This window comes from Aedes albopictus, chromosome 1 (genome assembly GCF_035046485.1).
Source record: "Aedes albopictus strain Foshan chromosome 1, AalbF5, whole genome shotgun sequence".
NCBI classification, from domain to species: domain Eukaryota; kingdom Metazoa; phylum Arthropoda; class Insecta; order Diptera; family Culicidae; genus Aedes; species Aedes albopictus.
In genome coordinates, this window is record NC_085136.1 from 16464180 (window position 1) to 16487863 (window position 23684).

Below are 23684 nucleotides of genomic sequence, written 5' to 3' on the forward strand. Positions count from 1 at the left end.
ACCCCCTCCCCTCACTCCTCAAAGCGTGACGTAATTTATGGACGTTCCCAATGAATCACTTCCTATTTAGAGAGAGCTCTAGTGGACTGAAATCGTTTCAAACATAACCAAATGCAAAAAATGGCTGAAAAGATTTGAATAGAAGCGAAAACGACTGAAGAAAAGAACGTCTTTGAAAGCTCCTGAAACACTCCTGGAAACCCATGGGACACACTCAACCCCCTAGAACACCCCTGGAGCAACCCTGAAATGCTTTGAAAACCTGTGGATGGCTCCTGAAAAATGTAAAGTGACCTGGCAGACATTCTAACATCGCCATGCCTAACATGCCAGTGTTCAACAATTGGATTTTAGATGCATAATGATAGTGTGATAAGAAAAATATTTTTTTCAAACGAAATTACAATGAAAAAGTGATTTTAAACAATGTTAAACTGTTAAGCACATCCTTCCAGTTCTTGTAACTATGGCGTGACTTTGATATTTTTGGTGTATTTGCCAGCAAAGCTTATTTCGTAACAGCAATTTCTTAAAATTAATCTTAAGAATTGTACAGTTTTCGTGTCATCAGCGGTACTAAATTTGCAATCGATATTTTTGACGTAAAATATGTATAATTTTATAACTTTATTGGAACAATATCATGACACACATGTATACGCATCTACATCATACGTTTACGTTGAAGGAAAATTACTTAAGTTAAATTTAAAATAACATTTTCAAAAACTGTTCAACATTTGGGTAGTGTTCAACAATTGGCGAATTACCCTATCAGGAAAATTCATACCGGAGCCATGATGGAGCTGGCCTTGTGTTTTCCCAGAGATAATCAGCTACCCTTCTCAAGTCTCAGACCCGAGGATGAGATTATGAATATGATGTTCATTACCTAACTTTGATTGTCCCCTATATGGTTTCGTATTATGCGATTTACTCAGTGTGACTTCAATTGATACCGATTTGAATGGCAAACTCGCGTGTCAAGCCTCGAGCAAGTGTGCTTGTCAACATTCACTTGAACTTAACCTTGCAGTTTTATCTGAAAGATTGGCGAATAACATTAGGGTCGCACACGCATACCGAAGTCGAAAACGAGCTGTGAAGGCAACTCCTCACGCGGTAAATGTAAATGACATTCACGCCGTGGAGAGTTGCGTTGTCTGCCTTCTGTTGACTTAATTATCGATGCTACGCTAGTACATTGTTCTACAAAGTTTCAGGTAAAACAAAAATAAAAAAAAAGTGTTCCCTACATTGATTTTTGCTACGATGTTTCTGGAGCGAGTTAACAGCTAGTGAATGTAACTGATTGCAAATGAATGATCTCATCCCTGGCCATGACAATTGATATATCTGTTCGAAATTTTAACTGAAAATACGTCTATTATTCGGATTGTTTACCGCATGACGAACTATCCCCTACGGATGCTTTCAAACAACTAACAAGTCATTGCTTACTGCACTACAAAAGGCCTTCCGCTAATTGTTGGTAGTGATGCTAATACTCATCACATCACCATTACGGCTGTTCGGGCCCGTATGAAGTTGATCATCAATATTAACTTCTTTTCTCGATCAGCCTAGATAGCTGTGTAGTGTCGGTAGCGATTGTTTCAATTGGCTAAGAATAACACTACGGACCGCCTGTTCCGGTGGTAAGAGTCCACCAACAGGTGACCCCTAATTCATGGTGTGATGCGGCTTCATTCTTACCGTGCCTAGGAATGAATGGCTAGGGGGGTCTAATAAAAACCTAACCGCAAACGGAGCCTGTGGAGAACTAGGGCGCCCTCCGCAGTATTCTGCCCTTACTGCACTAACCGGAGCAATGGTGCAGTTGACCTTGTGTTTCTCCGAGACAATCGGCTGCCCTTCTTTAGTCTCACTAAAGGCTAAACAAGGGCGGGATTATGAAGATGTTGTTAATTTGTTTAAATTTTCACCTATATGGTTTCGCATTATGCGATTTACACAGTGTATTCTGTGTATCCTCGCCTTTGGCGTTTTCCAATCGATACCGATCTGGTTTTGTTGCTGCTGTTCTTTGTTGTGCTGTTGTTGCGAAGAGTTTAATCTTGCCTAGTTTGGGTAGTGGCTACGGTTAGGATAGCTCAGATCAATCTTCAGCATAAAAGAACAGCAACAATCAATCTTTGCAGACTTATGCAAAATGGTTCAGCCCAAGTGGCCTTGGTCCAAGAACCTTACTTCCGTAAGGGGAATTTCTATCTAGGAAACCTTGTGAACCCGGTGTTTGCTACTTTCAGTAAACATGAAATGGCAAACTCACGTGTCATGCCTCGAGCCTGTGTGCTTGTCAACAACGCAATAGTTGCTACACTCAGCTCAGACATTAACTTGAGAGGCTCCAGTTTGATGGAGTACTTAAGTAGTACAGATCTTGTATTACTTAACATAGGCAACCGCCCAACCTTCATGGTATCTACTAGAGAGGAAGTGTTAGACATAACGCTTTGATCTAGTAGAATTAGTTACGAGCTGACCAATTGGCATGTGTCAGATAAAGAATCTTTATCTGACCATCGCTACATCTTTTTTGAACATTTAAATGTTACTTCGCAAACATTGCGTTTCAGGAATCCCCGTTCAACAAACTAGGATCTCTTTACTGATTTAGTTGCGGCCAAATTTCATGGATACTCACCATCCATTGACACTCCAAGTGATTTAGATGATGCCGTTGATACTACAACGACCTTCATCATGGAAGCTTTTGAAGAAGCATGCCCTCTACGGTTTGTGAAGATCACAAGAGGAACCCCTTGGTGGAACTCTGATCTGACGAAACTCAGGAAACAATGTAGAAAGAGTTGGAACAGACGACGTTCGGCTGGTTCGGAGGCTTTCAGGTCGGCTCGCAAGGCCTACAGGAAAGCTCTCCGGTCTGCTGAACGATCCGGCTGGAAAAACCTTTGTACAAATGTTTCCAGTTTGAGTGAAGTCAGTAGGTTAAACAAAATCCTTGCGAAATCTAAGGATTTCCGAGTGAACGAACTTCGTTTGCCAAATGGCGATCTGACTTCCTCTGATGAGGAAGTTCTGGAATGCTTATTCAGCACACACTTCCCTGGATGTGTGGATATTACATCTTCGGATGAACCTGATGTATTTTCTTGTAGTTACGATTCCCTGGCTTCGGCTCGGAGTATTGTAACTATAGAATCGATTGAGTGGGCACTTAATAGCTTTGCTCCTTTCAAACCTCCTGGGGCAGATGGGATTCATCCTATTTTGCTTCAGAAGGGATTTGATCATTTCAAACATGTTTTGAAAAAATACTTGTTTGCTGTTTTGCTACAGGGTATATTCCCAAATCCTGGCGGGATATTACTGTAAAGTTTATTCCGAAAGTGGGTCGTGCGTCGTATGAAGAAGCAAAGAGCTTCAGACCTATCAGTTTGACCTCTTTTTTTCTGAAATGCGTAGAACGCATTGTCGATCATCACATCCGTGATGTTCATCTGGCCAATGTGCCTCTTCATGTGAACCAACATGCTTGCCAATCTGGAAAGTCCACTGTGACTTTTTTACACAAAGTTGTTTACGATATCGAGAAGGCATTCGCTGAAAAGCAATCCTGCTTGGGTGTTTTCTTAGATATCGAGGGTGCCTTTGACAACGTGCCTTTCGATGCCATATTGGAAGCCGCACGGGGTCATGGTATATCTCCAATGATTTCCAATTGAATTCACCAAATGCTCAAAAACCGACATCTCTTCGCGACATTGCGTCAAGCGGCGATTAGGAAATTGAGTGTTTGTGGATGCCCCCAAGGGGGAGTCTTATCACCACTTTTGTGGAATCTCGTAGCAGATACGCTATTGAGGCAACTCAATAATAGCAGTTTTCCTACTTATGGTTTTGCCGACGACTACCTTACATTGTTAGTCGGTATGTGCATCAGCACCCTTTTCGACCTGATGCAAAACGCTCTTCAGGTAGTTGAGGGTTGGTGTCGCCATATGGCCTTTCGGTAAATCCGAATAAAACATCTATTGTTCTTTTCACGGAAAAGCGAAACCGTAATGGTGTTCGACCTTTACGTCTGTTTGATTCTGAAATCAATGTGACTGAACAGGTAAAGTACGTTGGAGTCATTCTTGATTCCAAGCTTTCCTGGACACCTCACATTGAGTTCAGAATCAAGAAAGCTTGTATGGCCTTCGGGCAATGCCGGCGTACTTTTGGTACAACTTGGGTTCTTAAAGCCAAGTATATCAAATGGATTTACACAACTGTGGTTCGGCCAATATTGGCTTATGGATGTCTTGTGTGGTGGCAAAAGGGTGAAGTGAGAACGGTCCAATCAAAGTTAGGCCATCTCCAAAGGATGTGCTTAATGGCGATGTCTGAAGCGTTCTCTTCAACTCCTACGGCAGCGCTCGAAGTTCTCTTTGGCGTTGCCCCACTACACATTCATCTCAAACAAGAAGCACTTTCTTGCACTTACCGTCTATGGTTACTCGGTTTACTAGAGGAAACTCCTGTGAACCGCAGTTCAACACACACCTCGTTGTTTCCACTTTTGGTGAATTGGGACAAAGTTGTCCTTGCTCCAAATGATTATACAATTGCTTGTAATTTTCCATATAGGACATTTTCCACGAAATTCCCTTCCCGGCAAGAGTGGACATCTGGATATCTGGAGAGAAGTATTTCAGACGGCATCGTATGTTACACTGATGGCTCCCTTCTCGAAGGTCGAGCAGGTGCTGGTGTTTATTCTCGTGAGCTAAGGCTGTATCAGTCTTACTCACTTGGTAGACACTGCACCGTTTTTCAGGCCGAAATCTTTGCTCTTATGTGCGGAGTGCAATCAGCACTTCAGCAGCACGTAATGGGCAAAGTAATATACTTCTGTTCAGATAGCCAGGCTGCTATTAAAGCACTTGCTTCGGCCAACTCTAGGTCGAAGATAGTTATCACTTGTCGAACTCAAATCGAGGAGCTGAATTCAGCAAACGCTGTTCACCCGTTGTTCTGTTGTCCTTAATCCGCTGTGGTAAAGAGCTACAGCAATGGAGGCTCTCTATACGCTTTAAATATGCGTTATTACAGTATTATTTTCAGGGCGCTGTTTGAACCCATTCTTGTTCTTCTTCTTCTTCTTCTTCTTCTTTATGGCTCTACGTTCCCACTGGAACTTGGCCGGCCTCTCTTCAACTTAATGTTCTTTGAGCACTCCCACAGTTATCAATTGAAGGGCTTCCTTTGCCTGCCATTGCATGAATTTGTACGTTGTCAGGCAAGGACAATGATACACTATGCCCAGGGAGTCGAGAAAATTTCCCCGACCGGAACGGGAATCGAACCCGCCGTCTCCGGATTGGCGATCCATAGCCTTAACCACTAGGCTAACTGGAGAAACAAGCAACTTCTTTTCAAATAAGTTTACGAAATAAAAACTAGTTTTGAATCCTAATTACAGCAATTAAAGAGGGAGATGGGACCCAAAGTTGAGACCCTTGCAATTGACTTTATTACGCACGGTTCCAGAAACACTTGTCTAAGTACGCTGGAAGGTGTTTCTATTCGCCCCGTTTTACGGTATCGAACCTGTCGTGCAGGGATGCGATGAACATCGTAAGGTCAGATCTGACTTGTATGAAACACTCCGACCCCAAGGAACACAACAAAGTTCAGTTAGAGAAGTGTTGACGAGCCTTGGTTTGGAGCAAATGCCTCAATAATCAGTTTTTGAAATGTGTTGCTGTCAGAGTTTGATTGACGTACCTACGATTGTTATTCGACACTGTTTGTCCCCTGTATTTTGTTGTACCCCTTCCATTTCGATTCCATTATGCCCATGGAAAGGATCATTTGAAATCATCTTTTTTTGCTAACAAAAGCACGCATATACGTATTACTGTTAACGAATGGATAACGATAGTATACAACCACACTGCCTTCTTCAAAGTTAATTTTTGTACTTCCAACGAGGCTGGTAGATACATTTCTAGGACTTCCTCAGAAAAACATATTTTGTTTACTACTTTCTGTTCAAATGACCCAAGATAAGAGAACATAAAATGAAGAAAATCAGTAGAATGAAAATCATACACAGATACAGTAGGTAGTAGGTACAGAGAGCTTTACAGGGAGGAAAAGAGAGGGTTGGTGAAGAAACCCTACAGGTACAGGGTGAAAGAAATCATTAACAGTTCGCGGAGCACCGACCTAGATGTACGTTCTTCAGCGTCAGCGTCAGCAGCGGGCGGCCCAGAAGATTCTGCCAGGCCGATTTCAGGAAGTTTATCTCGCCCTTCAACAGATCGATCATCAGCTCGTTGTCCGACGCAATGTAGAAGCGATTCACGTCCGAAAACTAGACGAAACACGACATTCGTGTTTAGGTATATCGAAGTGCAATTAGGATGGGTGTGATAAGAAACTATAACTCAACAAGCGCTGCAAGAAAGGGGGTTACTCGGAAAGAAAACCGGCGTGGCGCCGTCCGGTTCAAATATACATGTTCAATAGATCGAGGAAGTCGCTCGCAACCGAGATACTCACCTGAGGAGTGAAGGCAAAGATGCGATCCTTGAGGGAGTACAGCTTGCTGGTGCTGAGGATACCGACGTCTCGGGATTTACGACCGCTGAGGCCGAGTTTCTTGTTGCGACCCAGATAGGTGTAGAGATGGCTCAGCACCCGAGCCGGTTGCACCTCGATCGGAGTCACGTCGGCAATGGTTTGCACATGAATGCCGTGCTCCGCTAGCTTTTCTTGGATGTCGTTGTCTTCGGCCAGGATGACCACTTGAACGACGACGTCCGGTTTCTTTTGGGCACCCAACCGACGATTCAGCGGGTCCAGTTCACCAACCGCTAGGAAACCCTGAAATTTGGAAATTTGGTTATCTGAAGAATATAAACTTGCAAGATAATAAATATGAATTGACTTACTTCCTGTAGCAGCTTGCCCAAGATGTACAGTGACTGGCCCCACAGAAACGGGCATCGTCCAACAAACATCCGTTGCTGCGAACCGGGATTCTTATACTCGGCGGCGACCACATCCGCCGGAACGGCATACAATTCCGGAACCAACCGCATGCCTTCTTCGGTTTTCACCAAAATGTCCTCCAACTTCTGAGTGTACTCCGATACCGATTCCTTGTCCTGCTGGAACTCTTTGTTCAGTATCAAGTAGCAAAAGAACAGCGGCCATTCGCATTCGATGTTTTCGAACATCCGTAACTCCCACCGCTCGTAATACAGTCGGCCTCTGTCCTCCTTCGGGGTTCTGTAGCCATCCCGGAGAAACCGTTTGCACCCGAATCGTCCCTGAAGTCTGGTGATGATCGCGTCCTGGGTGGCCTCTATTAACTGCGGATCATCGCAAGCAAAAGCAGGAAATCCTATCACCGACAGCAGACCCGCATCCAACTCTTTGCTGTTCGATTCCCTAGGAAGCATCGACTGCAGTACCGCTTGGCACTTGTGGGCCTCGTCGGCTAGCACGTGGATAACACTTCCGGAACCTCCACGAGCACCGAACAAATCCAGCTCATTCATGGCCTCCAGAGCCGCCTTGGCCATACCAATCGAGCTGGCATTCAGCTCCGTTTGTCCGTGGTTAGACTTGTCACCACGCTCCCAAATTCCGTAATCCGGGATGCAGTAAGCCGATTCGATGTAGAACACCAAATTCTGAATGAAGGACACCTCGTCCAGCGAGAACACAATCTGCAGCCCCGATGCCGTCATCTGGGCCAGAATCAGTAAATACAGCGAAATGGCATCGATCTGCAAGTGGCCCCAATCCTCATCCCCGACAACCGGTTGGCCGTTCTTGCTCGAGTACTTCGCATGCAGCGAGTCCAACGGATTCTGAGTGGTCTTGAAGCGCTCGACCTTGTCCTTCTGGTTCATCATGGCCATGAGGAGGCCACGCATCAACTTGACGCAGCACTGCTCCAGCTCGTACGCTTTGGCGCGATCTTCGTCCTGATCGGCTATTTTCTTGTACGCCATCGAGAGTCCCCATACGGCCAAGATGCAGTATACGTTGTCACGAATCTGGAGGAAGAAAGCAAATCAGAATAGATGTCGGGTGTTAATCGATGTGACATTGAGGGGTGTTTAGCGACACGCATGGATATTAGCAGTACACAATGGTCCAGGAAGAAAAAATCAGTGAAATAAATTGATAATATTATGAATACATAGAAATACCAAACTAAGCCTTTTCGAGGGGTCTGTGTAATTTGGCATAAAGTCATTTGGCATAAGGTCACTTGGTATAAATACATTTGGCATAACGGTCATTTGGCATAATAGACACTTGGCATACCAAAGAAGGGTGCATTTCGATTATGCCAAATGTCCATTATGCCAAATGACCGTTATGCCAAATGTCTTTATGCCAAATGACCTTATGCCAAACAACCTTATGCAAAATGTCCCGCTCCCCTTTTCGAGCTCAGATCTTTGAAAACGATCAATTTCGCTTGTTTGCGTGTAATCCTTTTATCCACAATGTTATTTTGAATCATTTTGAAAATTTACTCGAATTACGAATTTATCCAACAATTCATTAATAATTTCCTTGGGCGATTCATCCTTCAGTAAAGCCTTTGGGAGTATGACCGTTGCCCAAGTCACGACGTCAACATTCTAAACCTAAACGCGCAGGTTATCGAGAAGGATGAATTCAGACCGATGATTGAGAAGCTCAGCACCCTGAAAATCATCGATTTTGCCGCATAAAAGAATATAACTATTCGTAGCACCTTCTTCCTACACATGGGAATCACTTTAGCATACGGAATCCCAAATCGATTACGTTCTGATTGATGGACGGCATTTTTCCGCCATTTACGACGCCAGGACCTATCGAGGCGCAAACAGCGACTCCGCCCAGTACCTGGTGATGGTCAAACTGCGTCCAAAACTTTTAAGTCATTAATAAGTTACGGTACCGGCGACCGCCACGTTACAACCTTGAAAATCTCTAGGCAGCCTCTCTAGAGGACTGCTGGATACAGTAAAAGCAGCCATCAACGGCGCAGCCGAAAGCACCATCGGGAACGTGGAAAGGAATCGACGGAACGAATGGTTCGACGAGGACTGCAGAGCGGTTTTGGAGAAGAACGCTGCGCGGGCGATAATGCTGCAGCAAGGAACCCTGTAGGAAACCGGTGTGGAACACAACAAACAACAGACTCGCTTCTTTTGGGAAAAACGCAGCCTGGAAGATGCGGAGTGCGAAGAAATTGAACTTCTGTGCCGGTCCCACGAAATACGGAAGTTCTATCAGAAACTCAACGCATTCTGCAACGGCTTCGTGCCGCGAACCGGAGTGTGCATTAGCATTGGCATTAAGCGAGTCACACGAATTCATAGGTGGTACAGGCCTAGACCGCTGTTATTGTAGGGACTAGCTCGAATTCAAAGTAAGATTCAATCCTGGATTCAATAAACCACGATCAGACGATGAACAGAAAATCTAGTTCTTCAATTACTTGCGCTCTGAAACAGCGTCTTTATATCACCACGTCTCAGTCAATTCTTCCTTCCAAGTAGGTTCCCGACTACTATGACCGTTTCTTCTCGTTGCCCCTAACAACGAACATATATGTCTCGGGACACCGAAGCAAATCATCTACTCATTATTTTAGAATAACATTATCAATTTCCTAGTCAATTTCCTACAGTTATGAGAGTTGCCTCCTTCCCGTCCGAACCAAAGCATAAAGATTTGGGACAAATATCTGACTCTTAGACAAGACTGACGCAGTCCTCCAATAGTCGAGAGCTGTCCTGGCCACGTCCTTGCGACTGCTGAGGGATGGGAAAGGATGGTTAGTTTTGGACACCTATGAAAGATGTAGACAACTCTACGATCTCTCAGGCCTAGGTGCCACGGGAATTTGGGTGTTGTTAGTGGAAGGGTAAACTCCAAAGGATACGTTTGATCAACGTCCAGGCACACCATTGCTTTGAATCAATTGTCTGTCCAATTCATCCTGATTTCCTCGTCAACTTCGATGAGCACCCAAATAGCGTATAGAGAATGTGGGCCTGGAAGGCCAAATCAAAGAAGAACAGAGGACGAAATAATCCGACTCTCGCGCTGAGGGAAGTTAAGGGTACCATTCACCAGCTCAAAACCACAAAAGCAGCTGGTAAGGTTGGTATCAAAGCTAAACTCATCAAGATGGACCCAGAACAGTGGGTCACTTGTCTGTGACGATTGGTAGTCAGGTTCTGAGGAACTGAACAGCTACCGGCGAAGGAGTGAAAGGCCCCATTCCCAAGAACACTTGGAATGTGATAAGAACTTCAGAGTGATCATTACCTTTAGAGTAATATTCCAGTTCATCTTGCGCTATTTGTAACCTGAAACAAATAGGGTAGCGAGCCACTTGGACAGTGGCTGGTATTTTAGGAACATTTTCACTATAACTTAGTCAATTCCTAACTGATTGGCATGTAATTTTGTACACGGCTACATATTATACGTATCTCTCCGCGTTCCAAAAGTTGGGTCAATTGGTTCAAAATTGACTGAGTTATAACAGAAAAGTGCCAAACATAAAAGCAAGGGGTTTCCAACTAAATTGATTACCTGTCACTACTGAAAAAGTTACTCTGATTACTCATTGATTACTGTAATTACTATGATTACTTATTGATTACCAAGATTACCATTGATTACTAAAGATTACTACAGATTATTCAGATTACTTCTGATTACCATGATTACTTATGATTACCTTGATTACTTATTGATTACCAAGATTACCATTGATTACTCAAGATTACTACTGAATACACAGATTATCTATGATTATCATATGATTACTAATGATTACTTTGTTTGGTTGTACCGTTGATTTCCTTGTTGATTACATCTGATTACCATTGATTACATCTGATTACCATTGATAACCTCGGATTATTAATGACTACTTCTGATTACCATGATTACTTGTGATTACCTTGATTACTTATGATTACTTATTGATTACCAAGATTACTATTGATTACTTAAGATTACTTCTGATTACTCAGATTACCTATGATTATCATATGATTACAGCTAATTACTCTTGATTACATTGTTTGGTTATACCGTTGATTATCTAGTTGATTACATTTGATTACCATTGATTACATCTGATTATTATTGATTACATCTGATTGCCATTGATTACTTCGGATTACTATTTCATTTTTCCTTCATTTATTAAGGACAAGGTATTTAGAGTACATAGCTCAAAATTTCTAGAGCACCGTTTTTTAGAAACGTTGAACGGATTTGGATGAAAATGCATCACGCTAATTGTTCAGTAGTTGTCAATAGCGTGATGCATTTTAATCCAAATCCGTTCAACGGTTCTAAAAAACGGTGCTCTAGAAATTTTGAGCAATGTACTCCAAATACCTTGTCCTTAAGTTAACATCAAATTCATGATAATACTGAATCAACAATTTGCCGCCATAATACTCGATTTGCAGCTGCAGCTCTCCAACGTCGGTCACGCCCAACACTCGCCAGATCACGCTCCACCTGGTCCGCCCATCGTGCTCTTTGCGCTCCACGCCTTCTTGTACCAACCGGATGGTTAGCAAACACCAACTTTGCAGGGTTGTTGTCCGGCATTCTTGCAACATGCCCTGCCCATCGTATCCTTCCGGCTTTGGCTACTTTCTGGATGCTGGGTTCGCCGTAAAGTGCAGCGAGCTCGTGATTCATCCTTCTCCGCCACACACCGTTCTCCTGCACACCGCCAAAGATCGTCCTTAGCACGCGTCGCTCGAAAACTCCGAGTGATTGCAGGTTCTCCTCGAGCATGGTCCATGTCTTGTGTCCGTAGAGGACCACCGGTCTTATTAGCGTTTTGTACATGGTGCATTGGGTGCGTGGGTGAATCTTTTTCGACCGCAGTTTCTTCTGGAGCCCGTAGTAGGCCCGACTTCCGCTGATGATGCGCCTCCGAATTTCACGGCTCACGTTGTTGTCAGCCGTCAGTAAGGATCCGAGGTAGACGAATTCCTCCACCACCTCGAAAGTATCCCCGTCTATCGTAACATTACTACCCAGACGGATCCGGTCGTGTTCGGTTCCGCCTACCAACATGTACTTTGTTTTTGAGGCATTCATCACCAGTCCGACCTTCGCTGTTTCGCGTTTCAGGCGGGTGTACAGCTCTGCCACCTTCCAAATGTTCTGGCGATAATGTCCATGTCGTCCGCAAAGCACACGAATTAAGTTAAGGAACCTCCACCAAAACCCTTCACGATATAAGGTAAAGTCAAAGAAAACCGGTTCATTGGTACATTGGTGGCTCCAGAGAGGAAAGCGAGAACATCTTTAGGATCAATTGGGAAGACTGATCTGGCTTAGCTCTGTAAAAGCGGCTTGCTGCCGCAGAAATACGAGTATCCATTGCCGGACCAACTGATTCCTTTAAATCCAGACTATGGGCGCGAAGATAAGACGAAAGTGGATTTAACTTATATTGCATCATAGTAGCCATGAATTTTTCTGTCAAAGTAGATTTGAGTACAGTTAAATCGTAGTAAGGATAATTTTTATTATGGTCATATCTCCTTAGTATACGATCGTGGTCGGACAAACTAACCCTTATTTGAGCTCTTCATATGTACTTTCTGATAATGGTATCCTCATTTGCACCTTTCTGTCCCTAAGAAAGATGAAAAATATCATAAATGTTCTGAAAACTCGTCTTATTTAATTCTTACAGCTTTGGTGTCTTAGGCAATGTTGCGTATTTTACTGGTACATACAACTTTGCAGAACATTGTATGGGTCTAAAAATTCAACAAACGTATGTTTTGCTTAAAAAATTGGGTTGAGTTTAGCCCAACCCAATTTTTTTAAGCAAAACAAACACAGGCCGCTATCTCCATTGGTGTGAAAATAACATTGACGTCTTCAAGAAAAGTTGTTTGGAATCAAAAAATGCTACAATTTTGCTGAAGACGTCAACCCTCTATCTCAAAAATTTGAAAATAATAATTTTGTATCTCCCTTTCAGGGGGATTGATCCGAAAACTAACTATCAAAAGATGGCACTGGTCATTCTCATTAACTTTACCGAAGACATCATAGCTCTATTTCCTCAATCCTACGAGCTATTAATTAAGAGCGTGAAAATAGGAAAATAAACCATTGTGCATTGGTGGCTCCAAAGAGGAAAGCGAGAACTCAACGCGCGATAGTGAGTTGAGCGAAGTGTAAAGTGTGTGCAAATAGGATACGAACTCTTATTACCGTTACCTGAGTACTAATTGTTGTTGGTGATTATTATATAATCCGACAGCATACCAAAAAACTTTAGGTCGATCTAGGGGCAAGACACTGTGCAAATGGTAGCAACTCTGAGAAGTTCAGAGTTACTTTTTTTATCAACGATCGACGAAATTTGTTGAAAGACATCCCCAAAACTGCAATTTTCATTCAGCACACGCAATTCTTTGTAGTTTGACATTGGTGGCAGATCACACTTTTATGTGAGAAAATCTGAGGAACTGTGAGGCATTCTGAACAACACTTCGAACACAGGTTTTCTCTCGTTAGATCTGTTTTGCCCCTAGGTTAGAAACGCCTGCTGAAGATGGTCAAGATGCAGTTCTAGATGCATTTTAAAATTCCCATACATTTTATAACGCTCCTGGAGATGCCCTAAAGACAGAATCTGTTTTGTAAAATCCCATTTCATAGGGTATCGGGATGCTTCGTTGGCATAGCCCCCTCGTTCGGCCTATCTCAACGTTAACCAAAAACTCAAACAAACACGCATAACTGGATATCGGAAAAGCTATGCGGCAAACAACTGTAACATTTCGTTTCAATTTTAGCACTTTTGAGCATTAAAAATATAGGAAAATGTCACTTTGTTAAGCTTTTGTAGACGCCATGATTCTTCGGCTTAGTGGGTAGTCTATACACATGATCATAAATGGCATGATTCTGGAACATTTCGAACTGACTTTTCAATAACTGAACATTTGATGCGACGGTCAAAGACGCTATTTTGAACTTGTATATTTGTTTTCAACGAATAATAAATATTTTACAAGTTGAATATGGGCCGAATATTGAGGACATTTTTTTCACTATGAACCCAAATCTTGGCCCATCAGTAAAGTGACGTCAACAACATTGCTTGCGTAAGAACCAGAAAGAACGAACAGGAAGAAAGATTTTGTGTACGGTGACTGTAAAAATATAACACAATAATAGGGTTGCGTTGTTTTCGTTAATAAATTAAGAAAGAACTTAAGTTTAAGTAATTTATTTACAGTTTTTTGAAAATTTGACTCCAAAATGTAATGTACAAGTAAGATTGGTGAACAAACAGGTATTATCTCTATTGAAGCAGAAATATTGAAAAAATTAGATAATAAGTGGTTCTAGTGCATGGAAAGCAATAGGCCAACGTTGTATCCACTAATAGGCCAATTTTTGTACCATAGACCAACGTTGCATACCATCGCATCGAGTCTTTTCAACTTAATAAAGTAAATTCTTGAATATTTACGTTAGTTTACTTCCAATTGGGGAAACATGCATTACCTAGAATGTGTAATAAGGTCAATATATTATTTCTAGTGCAATAAATTCATGAGTTATGGTAAAAATTGTCAATGCGGCTTGCAAATTAGGCCAAGGAATGGTACATATACCCTATTTTAGTGATTGAGTCGATCCAGATAATCTTTTTTTTTTGTGAAAACCGGGTAGAAAAATCGATTTACCGGTCAAATTTACCAAAAAAAAAGATGATTAAGCTGATAGGGAACTGATATTTCCCTTTAAAACTTCCAAACTGTCACGACATAACTTCTACTTTTAAGGGGGCGTCCGTAAATGACGTAGCTTTTTTAAGCGATGTTTAATACCCCCTCCCCCTCGTAGCATTTCGTCACAAATTTGGATATCCCTCCTATAAATGACGTAGCTTGTTAAACACCCCCCCCCCCCCTTAACAAAATTTTCATGTCAAAAAACAAGTAACGAAAAAACTCGAAACTTAGTTCTGATTTCAATTTTAACTTGTATGTTTAACAAATACTAAACAGATTAAATTGCTGCGTAAGCCATGATTTTCTGCTTATTTGAAAAGTTTCATGATGTTGCGAATGAAAAAATCAAAGATTGCCTTGGTGATCACGACGTTTAATCAGTTTAATCAGTTTACGCTGTTAAGTGAATCCCCCTAATATAAAAAAAAAAAACAACAATAGCAAGAGAACATTGCCAACTGTGGAGCGGATCTGGTGTGATGGTTAAAGCACGTGACTATCACGCCGAGGACCTGGGATAAAATCCCACTCCTGACAAACTCGCAAATGTGAGTTCTTCCTCCGGCAGGGAAGTAAAGCGTGGGTCCTGAGATGAACTAGCCTTGGGCTTAAAACCTCGTTAGCATAGAAAGAAAAAAAAATGCATTGCCGACTGTCAGGCTCAGATCTTAAACATCAAGACCATATGTGTAACCAGAGGAGAATATCACCAAAGCTAATGACTCAATAAACAACCCATCGTTCTGCTTAATGCCGAAGAACAGGAAGTTGATGCTCCCAACACAGTTCAATACCATATTAGCCTAGGAGTTCTTTCGAAGATATCAGTTTGCTCACTAATAAATCTGTTAAGAATATCAATTTGGTTTCATTTGCATGAAATTCACCATGACATTTGAAGGACACTGTAGGAGTTTCTTCTAAAATTCTTTCAGCATTTCATTCTGAAATTCCTCAAGGAGTTTCTTTTGAGATTCCCATTTTTTGAGAATTCCTCCCTTTTTAATTTCTCCCGCACTTCCTTCTGAGATTTCTCCAAGAATTTTCTTTGGGATTCCATTTGAGATTTCCTCCTTTTTGTATTCCTTCAGGGGTTCTTTCAGAGATCCCTCCAAGAACTCCTTCCAGAGTTCCTTCTTAGATTCCACCAAAAGTTCCTTCTGAGATGTCTCCGGAGTTTTTTTTTCTAAGGTTTTTCTAAAAGTTTATCCATGGTTTCCTTCGGGAGATCTTTCAAGGTTTTCTTCTCCTCTGTTCCACCAGCACTTTCTTCGGACATCTCTTCAGGGATTTTGACCTGAATTTATTTTGAGATTTCATCAGAACTTCTTTCTGGGTTTCCTAAAGAAGTCCCTTTCGGGATTCCTCCGGGAGTTTCTTCTTGATTTCCTTCAGGAATTCACTCAGATATTCATTCCGAGATCTCTGCAAGAAACCCCTACGGATTTTTTTTTTTTCAGAACACCTTTAGGAGTTCTTTCTCGGATTCCTTCAGGAATTCCTTCCTGGATTATTCTGGGAATTTCTTCTGAGATTCCTCCAAGACTTCTTTCTAGGATTCATCCAGGTTTTTTTCCCAGGACTCCTCCAGGAACTTTTTCCGGCATTCCTCCATTCACTCCTTCTGGAATTCCTCCAGGATTTCCTTTCTTAGATTTCACCAGGAGTTCTATCTGTATATCTTCCGGGATTCCCCAAAAGTTATTTTCGGGGTTCCTTCAGAATTCCTTCCGGTTTTCCTTCAATTTCGTGTTTACTTCAGAAACTGAACCAGCAGTTTCTTCTGAGACTCTATAAATAGCTCCTTCTGAGATTCTTCCAAGAGTTTATTCAAGATTTCTCCAAAAGTTCCATCTAGCATTGCTCCAGGAACTCCTCACGATATCTATCATATACAGGGTGTTAGGTTCCCGAGTGCAAACTTTTTAAAGGGTTATAGAGGACCATAAATGGAGAAAAAAATTGCTCTACGCATATGGTCAAATCTCAACCGTTACGTAGTTATTGAACTTCCCATGTTTATGACTCTTATTGCCTTAACTGGCAATAACTTGAAAATGGTCAAACTTATCAAAGTTTTTTTACCCTTATTCGAAAGATTATTGAATTTTCTAACAAATGGCATCTTTGAATCGATTGGTTTAGTTAAATAACCAAGTTTTCTAGAGCAAAATGACTAAAAATACTGTATTTTTATTGGTTGTTGTCAATTATCTTTGAAACATGTGTAATAAATAAAAATTCTTTCTTTGGCAAAGTTGTGGCCCCTGTTACACTCTACAATTCGTTCTTCAACACCAAACTTCTAGCTCTTATCGTTTTCTTGCAATTTTGATTTAAATGTGCGGCACACTGCGCAAAAAAGTGCTTTCCATGACAGTTGCAAATTTATGATCTGAAATGCGATGTTAAAATCGAAATTGCAACACAACGATAAGAGATAGAAGTTTGGTGTCAAAGAACGAATTGTAGAGTGTAACAGGAGCCACAACTTTGCCAAAGAAAAAAATTCAATTTATTACGCATGTTTCAAAGATAATTGACAACAACCAAAAAAAATACAGTATTTTTAGTCATTTTGCTCTAGAAAACTTAGTTATTTAACTAAACCAATCGATTCAAAGATGCCATTTATTAGAAAATTTAATAATCTTTCGAATAAGGGTAAAAAAAACTTTGATAAGTTTGACCATTTTCAAGTTATTGCCAGTTAAGGCAATAAGAGTCATAAACATGGGAAGTTCAATAACTACGTAACGGTTGAGATTTGACCATATGCGTAGAGCAATTTTTTTCTCCATTTATGGTCCTCTATCACCCTTTAAAAAGTTTGCACTCAGGAACCTAACACCCTGTATATAAAATCCCAGCGTTGTCTGTCTGTCTGTCCTGAACGCTTTGAAATGTTTCATTGAAATGTTTCACCATAGCTATATCAAACTTTTGAGATTTCGAGAACTTTCTGGAAGTTATTGGACTCTTCAGATATAATAATAAAAAGAACATTCTGGAATGTTCTGGAACATCAAAATGCTTAACACTTCCGAGAACTATCTGGAAGTTACTGCAAGTTTCAGACAAAAAATAACGTTCTGTAATGTTCTGGAGTATCAAACTTCTTAAATTTTCGAGGTGTGTACTTGGAAGTATACTTTCAGGCGTTTTCGATTTCTAGAACATTCACCCATTCAATGGACAAAAACCCTACAACAGTTGGCTATGGTTAAAAAGTTTATACATGATAGAATAAATTCTGGCGCTTCTGATAAGTCCAATGCTGACTGAAATGTTTCACATGTTCCGAGGAGAAGATTTCTCAATTGTTATTCTAGAAGTTTCAAGAATCTCCTTGATGGATAAAATTTTTCTTAATTTATGTTAGAAGATCAAAAACGGGAGCATTAAAATAGGGCTGCGTGAAATAAAACCCGGAGTTGTCCTCCTGTCACGCTTAGCAAAGTTTCACTGATATTTTTCACGTATAGTGGAAATAGCATTGTATGAACTAGAGAAAAAATAATAAGGAAAAGAAAAAGCAAAAAAATAGGAAGGAAAATGAGGTTTTAAAAACTGTTCCAGAACTTTCCTCGAGTGCTCGAGATTTTTCTTTTTTTTTACAAATGTTTGAGGGGTTTCCAAGCATGGAATATTTGATTAGATAACAAAAATCTACTGGAGCTTCCCAAGAAGATGAAAAAGTTTCTAGAATATTCTAGAACATTCTTCAGAGGAATTAATTAAATATGCTTTCTTTTCATAATTGGAAGAAATTTCCAAACTTTCCAAAGCAAGGAAAAGAAGATATTCTAGGTTATATTTCGAAGGAATGAAGAGACATATAAATTGAATGTTCTTGAACTTCATTTTTAGACTTTTAAGAAATTTCTAGAGCTTTCATGGGAGAAGAAGATGAAACACGCATGATTTTGAAATATTCCAAAACATTCTTAGATGAATAAAAATACAATCATCAAATATTTTTACAAAAGAATGGAATATTTAGAAGTTATTTGTTCCAAATGCGAATAAATTTGAGAAATATTCCTTTGAAATTCAGAAGATGAAATCGAAGATTCATGAACATTCCCGATCATTCTTCGTAGGAATCAAACCAATAACATGCTCAAATATTTACCACGAAAATATCGCATTGAATTCGGACGAACCTGCCAGAAAAAGACGAAGGAGGTAGTAGGATATTCTAACATTTCAGAGGAATAAATATAGTTTCTGAATTAAGTTGAAGATAAACTTAAAACGCAAATCAAACGTTTTAACATTAAGCCATTAGGACAATTCTCGGAATTGCGAAAACGTGGCTAGCCACGTAGGGTCAGCTAGTTTCTTTTAGAATTTCTCTATGGTTTTTTTTTCAAGACTCCTCCAGGAGTTTCTTCTGAAATTATTCTGGAAGTTCCTTGAGGGATTCATTTTGAGATTCCTCCAAATCCTTTTGGGATATTTTCAGAAGCTTTTTCTGGGATTCCCAGTAGGAATTCTTGTGAAAATGTTATACTTCTCCTGTTGGGGAAAACTATAAATAACGCCATGAGACATTCCTTTCAAAGCTGCTAGAGGAGCTCCTTCAGAAATTGCTGGAGGTATTCTTCGAGTCCTGTAGAAACTATATAAGGAACTCCTAGAATAATGCCACAATGCCAAAAACTTAGAAATTTTTTTCTTTGCAATCTTAGCGGCGTGCAGAGCAATGCAAGCAGCAAACTATTGGTCGTGAGAAACATTTGAGTGAAATTGATTTCCATACCTCGGTAGTTATTACAGTAGACGTTCGCTCGGTGCAAACTGTTTAACTGCAATGCTTTTTAACTGCAAGTCCGCTAAGTGCAACAATTTTGCAGTTATCGCACCGCTATCTGTCAAAAATCAAAACGTCAACAGCGTTGCGATGTTTTGCGGATGCACTACAGCTGCATTGCGATGTTTTTGAGTGCAATCTGGCTGCGTCCAACAGAAATTGACAACTACTTGACGACTGTCAGTCGTTGCAGTTAACGAATTTCATTCGGTAACTGAAACGTAAACATGTTGCACTTATCGAACGTTTACTGTACCTGTTATTACCAATTATGACTTCAAAAGTCCTGCTGTACAAATGGCCCAATCAGCTACCTGACGATGACTGGGGGTGTCCAGGCATGATTGCCAGATCTATTGAAGTGGTATTTTCGTTCGTAGCGTCCTGAATAACATCGCCTAGACCCACAAAATAGATTCCTGTACCACGCCCAGGCGGTTCACCATACGCTCTAAGATTTTGCTGGCACAGCTCGTCAAGGATATCGATCTATGTAAAATTGCTGGGTGTTGTAGCAGCACGTCCGTGTTTTGGAATGAGGATAACGAGGCAATGGGTCCAGATATTTGGTATAGCGTTCATAGTCCCGATTCGAGTGTAAGGTTTCGGAATAGTGGATATCCGAGATCGTCTGGGTCCGCCGATTTGCCCTTACAAAGACAGACAGACAGACACGGACACGTTTAATGCATTCCAGTGAGCTATTTGCTCTTTGAAGGAAGCACGACACTAGACAACGGACTAGCATGCAACGTCCAGTGGCACAGCCGAAAACTTTTCCTGACAGCTGCGGCGGGAATCGAACCCGCGCTCCTCAGCACGATGCGACTAAAGGCTTGGTCAAGACGTAAGGCGAAGTTTTTTTTCCGCCATTCAACGAATTTATGGATGATACTTGATTGCGCCGAAGAAAATCTGTTTCGTACATGATAAAGAACGAAAGTAAAGTGAAGTGATCAGCTAAAGCTAGGGCGTTGACTATAAGGAGCGAATCTCGAGTTGGTCCTCTGGGGAGCTGTACAGTCATTCCTTTGTCTCTAGTCTCTAGTCTCTAGTCGACTAGTTCGCCGCCGAACTTCAAAAGGTAGTCGGAATGTGACTTCATGTAGCTTTCGTCACCTATCCAATCAACGTCCACGAAACATTTCGCTGCGCCGGACTCGGAACCTAGATGCATACGATGATCCTTAGTGACCTTGAGGTATCAGAGGACCCTCTTCGCTTCGGTCCAGTCTCGGCTGGTTGGGTTGGTGACTTTCCTATCGAGCAGTGACACGGCCACGAAGATGTCACCACTACATAGTGCAAACTCCTTACCAAACTGCGGTACGAGGCATGTTTGTCCTTTTGCTTGAGGTACGTGGGGTCGTTTGATACCTTGGATAGCTTCGCTTCTTCGTGTCCAAATCGCCGAATCCAATTTCGATACAGTTGGCCTGGTTAAGTGTGTAGTGGTCGCCAATTTTCTCGATGCGTATCTCTAGGAACAGCTTTCCGAGCCAGAAAAGTATGAATTTGTCCTGTAGATATCCTCTGATTCCGACAACGAGCAAATCATCGACGTACATCTGGATGTAGGTTTGTTTCCCGTTCGATTTCGAATGTAGAGGCACATGTCGTTGTCTGCTGGCTTGAATCCCATTGACTTTAACATTCCGTCAATCTTCCTGTTCCAAGCTCGAGCAAACTGTTTGAGCCCGTGTAAACAGCGTTTGAGGTGGAATACCATTTCATTGTTCCGGTTGAAACCGGGCGGTTGTTTCACCTCCTCTTTTAGATCAGTGTAGATATGCGCTTTTTTATCCAGGTGCTTGACTAATTTTCGTTGCTGGCTGATCAATACGAGGAAGATGCGAAGAGTTGTTGTCGGACGACGAAGGGCGAAAACCTCGTCGAACTTTTAAGAATATCTCTGCGCGGCCAGTCTCCTTATGCTGCACTACCCGCTTTGACTCATCTTCCTTCTTTTAGTTGGTCCAAACATGTCGGGTATCTATCTGTCAAACTGCATACTTTTTCGCTTTGACACTTATAGCCCGGCCTATCTCCGCCAGCAAGAGATGTTTCGGCAGCGACACCAGCGACATTCTTCCTCTATAGTTTATTACCTCTATTGCCTACCGGCTTACGCCCCGGAGAAAATGCGACGAGCTCCCAATTGTCGGTTTCTTTGAAAGCTTGTATCTCCTTCTGCATCGCTTCCGTTTCGGGACCTTCGGCCGCTTCCGAGCAACTAAATCAAAAGTTTGTGCACAGAGAACAGACATCCAGGCTAGAACAAATTTCATTTGGAGAGTTGTGTAAGGATTTGAATCTTCACTTGAGTAAGGTTGCAAACCAATACACGATGACAGCACTAACGCCACCGAACACCATATTGATTGATGCACCAAGCGAAAAGAAGAAGTTTTGACATCCAAGCGGTGTGCCGTCGATTAGATCCTCGTCGCTGATTGGTCGATGGATGTAAACGGCACACCGCTTGGATGTCAAAATTCTTCTTCTTACCGCTTGTTGCATCAATCAATTGCCACAGTCAGTGGTGAATTGAAACATTTCAAGTGGTGAATTAAATTAGTATGGGAAATTAACCGATTGCAGCGCCACGCTATTGCCACTTGTGTTGCCGATTTCAAATGGTCGTTAAATTCCTTACACAGTTTCGGAACTGAACTTGGATGTCTGTTCTCTGTGGTTTGTGTGCAACATGCAAAAATAATGCAGTGAGCGGTGAATGGATCCATTATAACTAGTAAATGAAAGCATGAGCGGTAATAGGAGCCAAGAGATAAAACTTTTTTATTACAATTCTAGATTGAGTTTGAATAAGGGCGAAAGTAACACGAGAGAGTTCTCTTCATCGACTCTCTCTTCTGCAAATTAAAGTGACAAGATGCAAATTCAATCGAACTTTTTTACACTTAGACGCTAGATTGCATCGCAACCTAGCGATTTATGACCAAAAAGTGCAACCTTACTTGCATCTTGTCACTTTAATTTGAAGAAGAGAGAGTCGATGAAGAGAACTCTCTCATGTTACTTTCGCCCTTATTTAAACTCAATCTAGAATTTCTCTGGTTGTGAGCATATTTAGCGATCTTCATTTTTCCTATAATAACAACACAATTAATGAATTGTTGACGTAAATTAATATTCCATATTTATCAACGTCAATTTGAAATGTTATAAACTTCACGAAAATGCTGTTAAATGAGCGGTGAATGGCAACATCACGGTATTTAGATAACTGTGCACAATATATGTTATGTGTTGCATGTTTGTGTGTTGTACATTTGTAATGTTTCATTTTGTTTTTCGTATTTAAGTTCCCAAAGCATTTGTAAGGTTCCAAACTTGATTTGTTACAGCGTTGCTCCAGTCTTTCAGTAGGTAGAGGACACAAAATTGATTGTAGTCATCGATTATGGGCATAAAATATCGATAACCGCTGAATGGCGACACGTCTACCGGACCACGCGGACGGTTTCCTGCTAGGGTTTCTCTAGAAATGTCCAGGAGTTCCTGATAGGATTCCTCCACAAATATCTAAAGAGTAAATTCTCCAAAGATACCTTAAGGTATTGGAAAATGGGGAGAGAGCCGAAGAACGAACTACTTCGCTTGACGGTAGAAACGAAAAAGAAAGATTTTATTCACTACGTGGTACAATTCAAAAAGGCATGGCCTACCATGATTGACATCATTGGGTATTGCGGGTATGTTCGATATTGCATATGCTAACACTCCTCCTCGAACTGACTTGGCAATAGCCCTAACTGCTTGTTCAATATTCTAATCCTACACTGTTGCAAAGGTTTAGTTAGTATGTCTGCAAGCATATTTTCAGTTGGACAATATTGCAAACTAATCTGTTTCTTCTCTTGCAGGTCCCTAACATAGAAATATTTAGTTTCAATGTGCTTCGATCGTTTTTCAATTCGATCACTACAAACTAGCTTTATACAACTTTGGTTGTCTTCGTAGGTTGGTACTGGTTCCGAGACGTCCTCGCCGAAATCCGCTAGCAGCTTCTTCATCCAAGTGAGCTCCTGGCAAGCCTCTGC

At 41.3% G+C, this 23684-nt stretch overlaps 1 protein-coding gene across 5 annotated transcripts in view; it reads right to left on the minus strand.

Annotated features, from left to right (window-relative positions):
• The window catches only part of LOC109415631 (probable phosphorylase b kinase regulatory subunit alpha), a 60294-nt gene that overhangs the window by 29464 nt on the left and 7146 nt on the right, over positions 1 to 23684 (minus strand). For 3 of the 5 annotated variants that reach the window (XM_062843939.1, XM_062843948.1, XM_019689548.3), the window contains exons 3-5: positions 6930 to 8045; positions 6538 to 6861; positions 6202 to 6349 (exon numbers count right to left, since the gene is read on the minus strand). In XM_062843939.1, the coding sequence (XP_062699923.1) occupies positions 6202 to 6349; positions 6538 to 6861; positions 6930 to 8045 (1588 nt within the window). The remainder of the gene's footprint in view (positions 1 to 6201; positions 6350 to 6537; positions 6862 to 6929; positions 8046 to 23684) is intronic. The other 2 variants (XM_062843955.1, XM_019689552.3) reach the window with 1 other exon arrangement.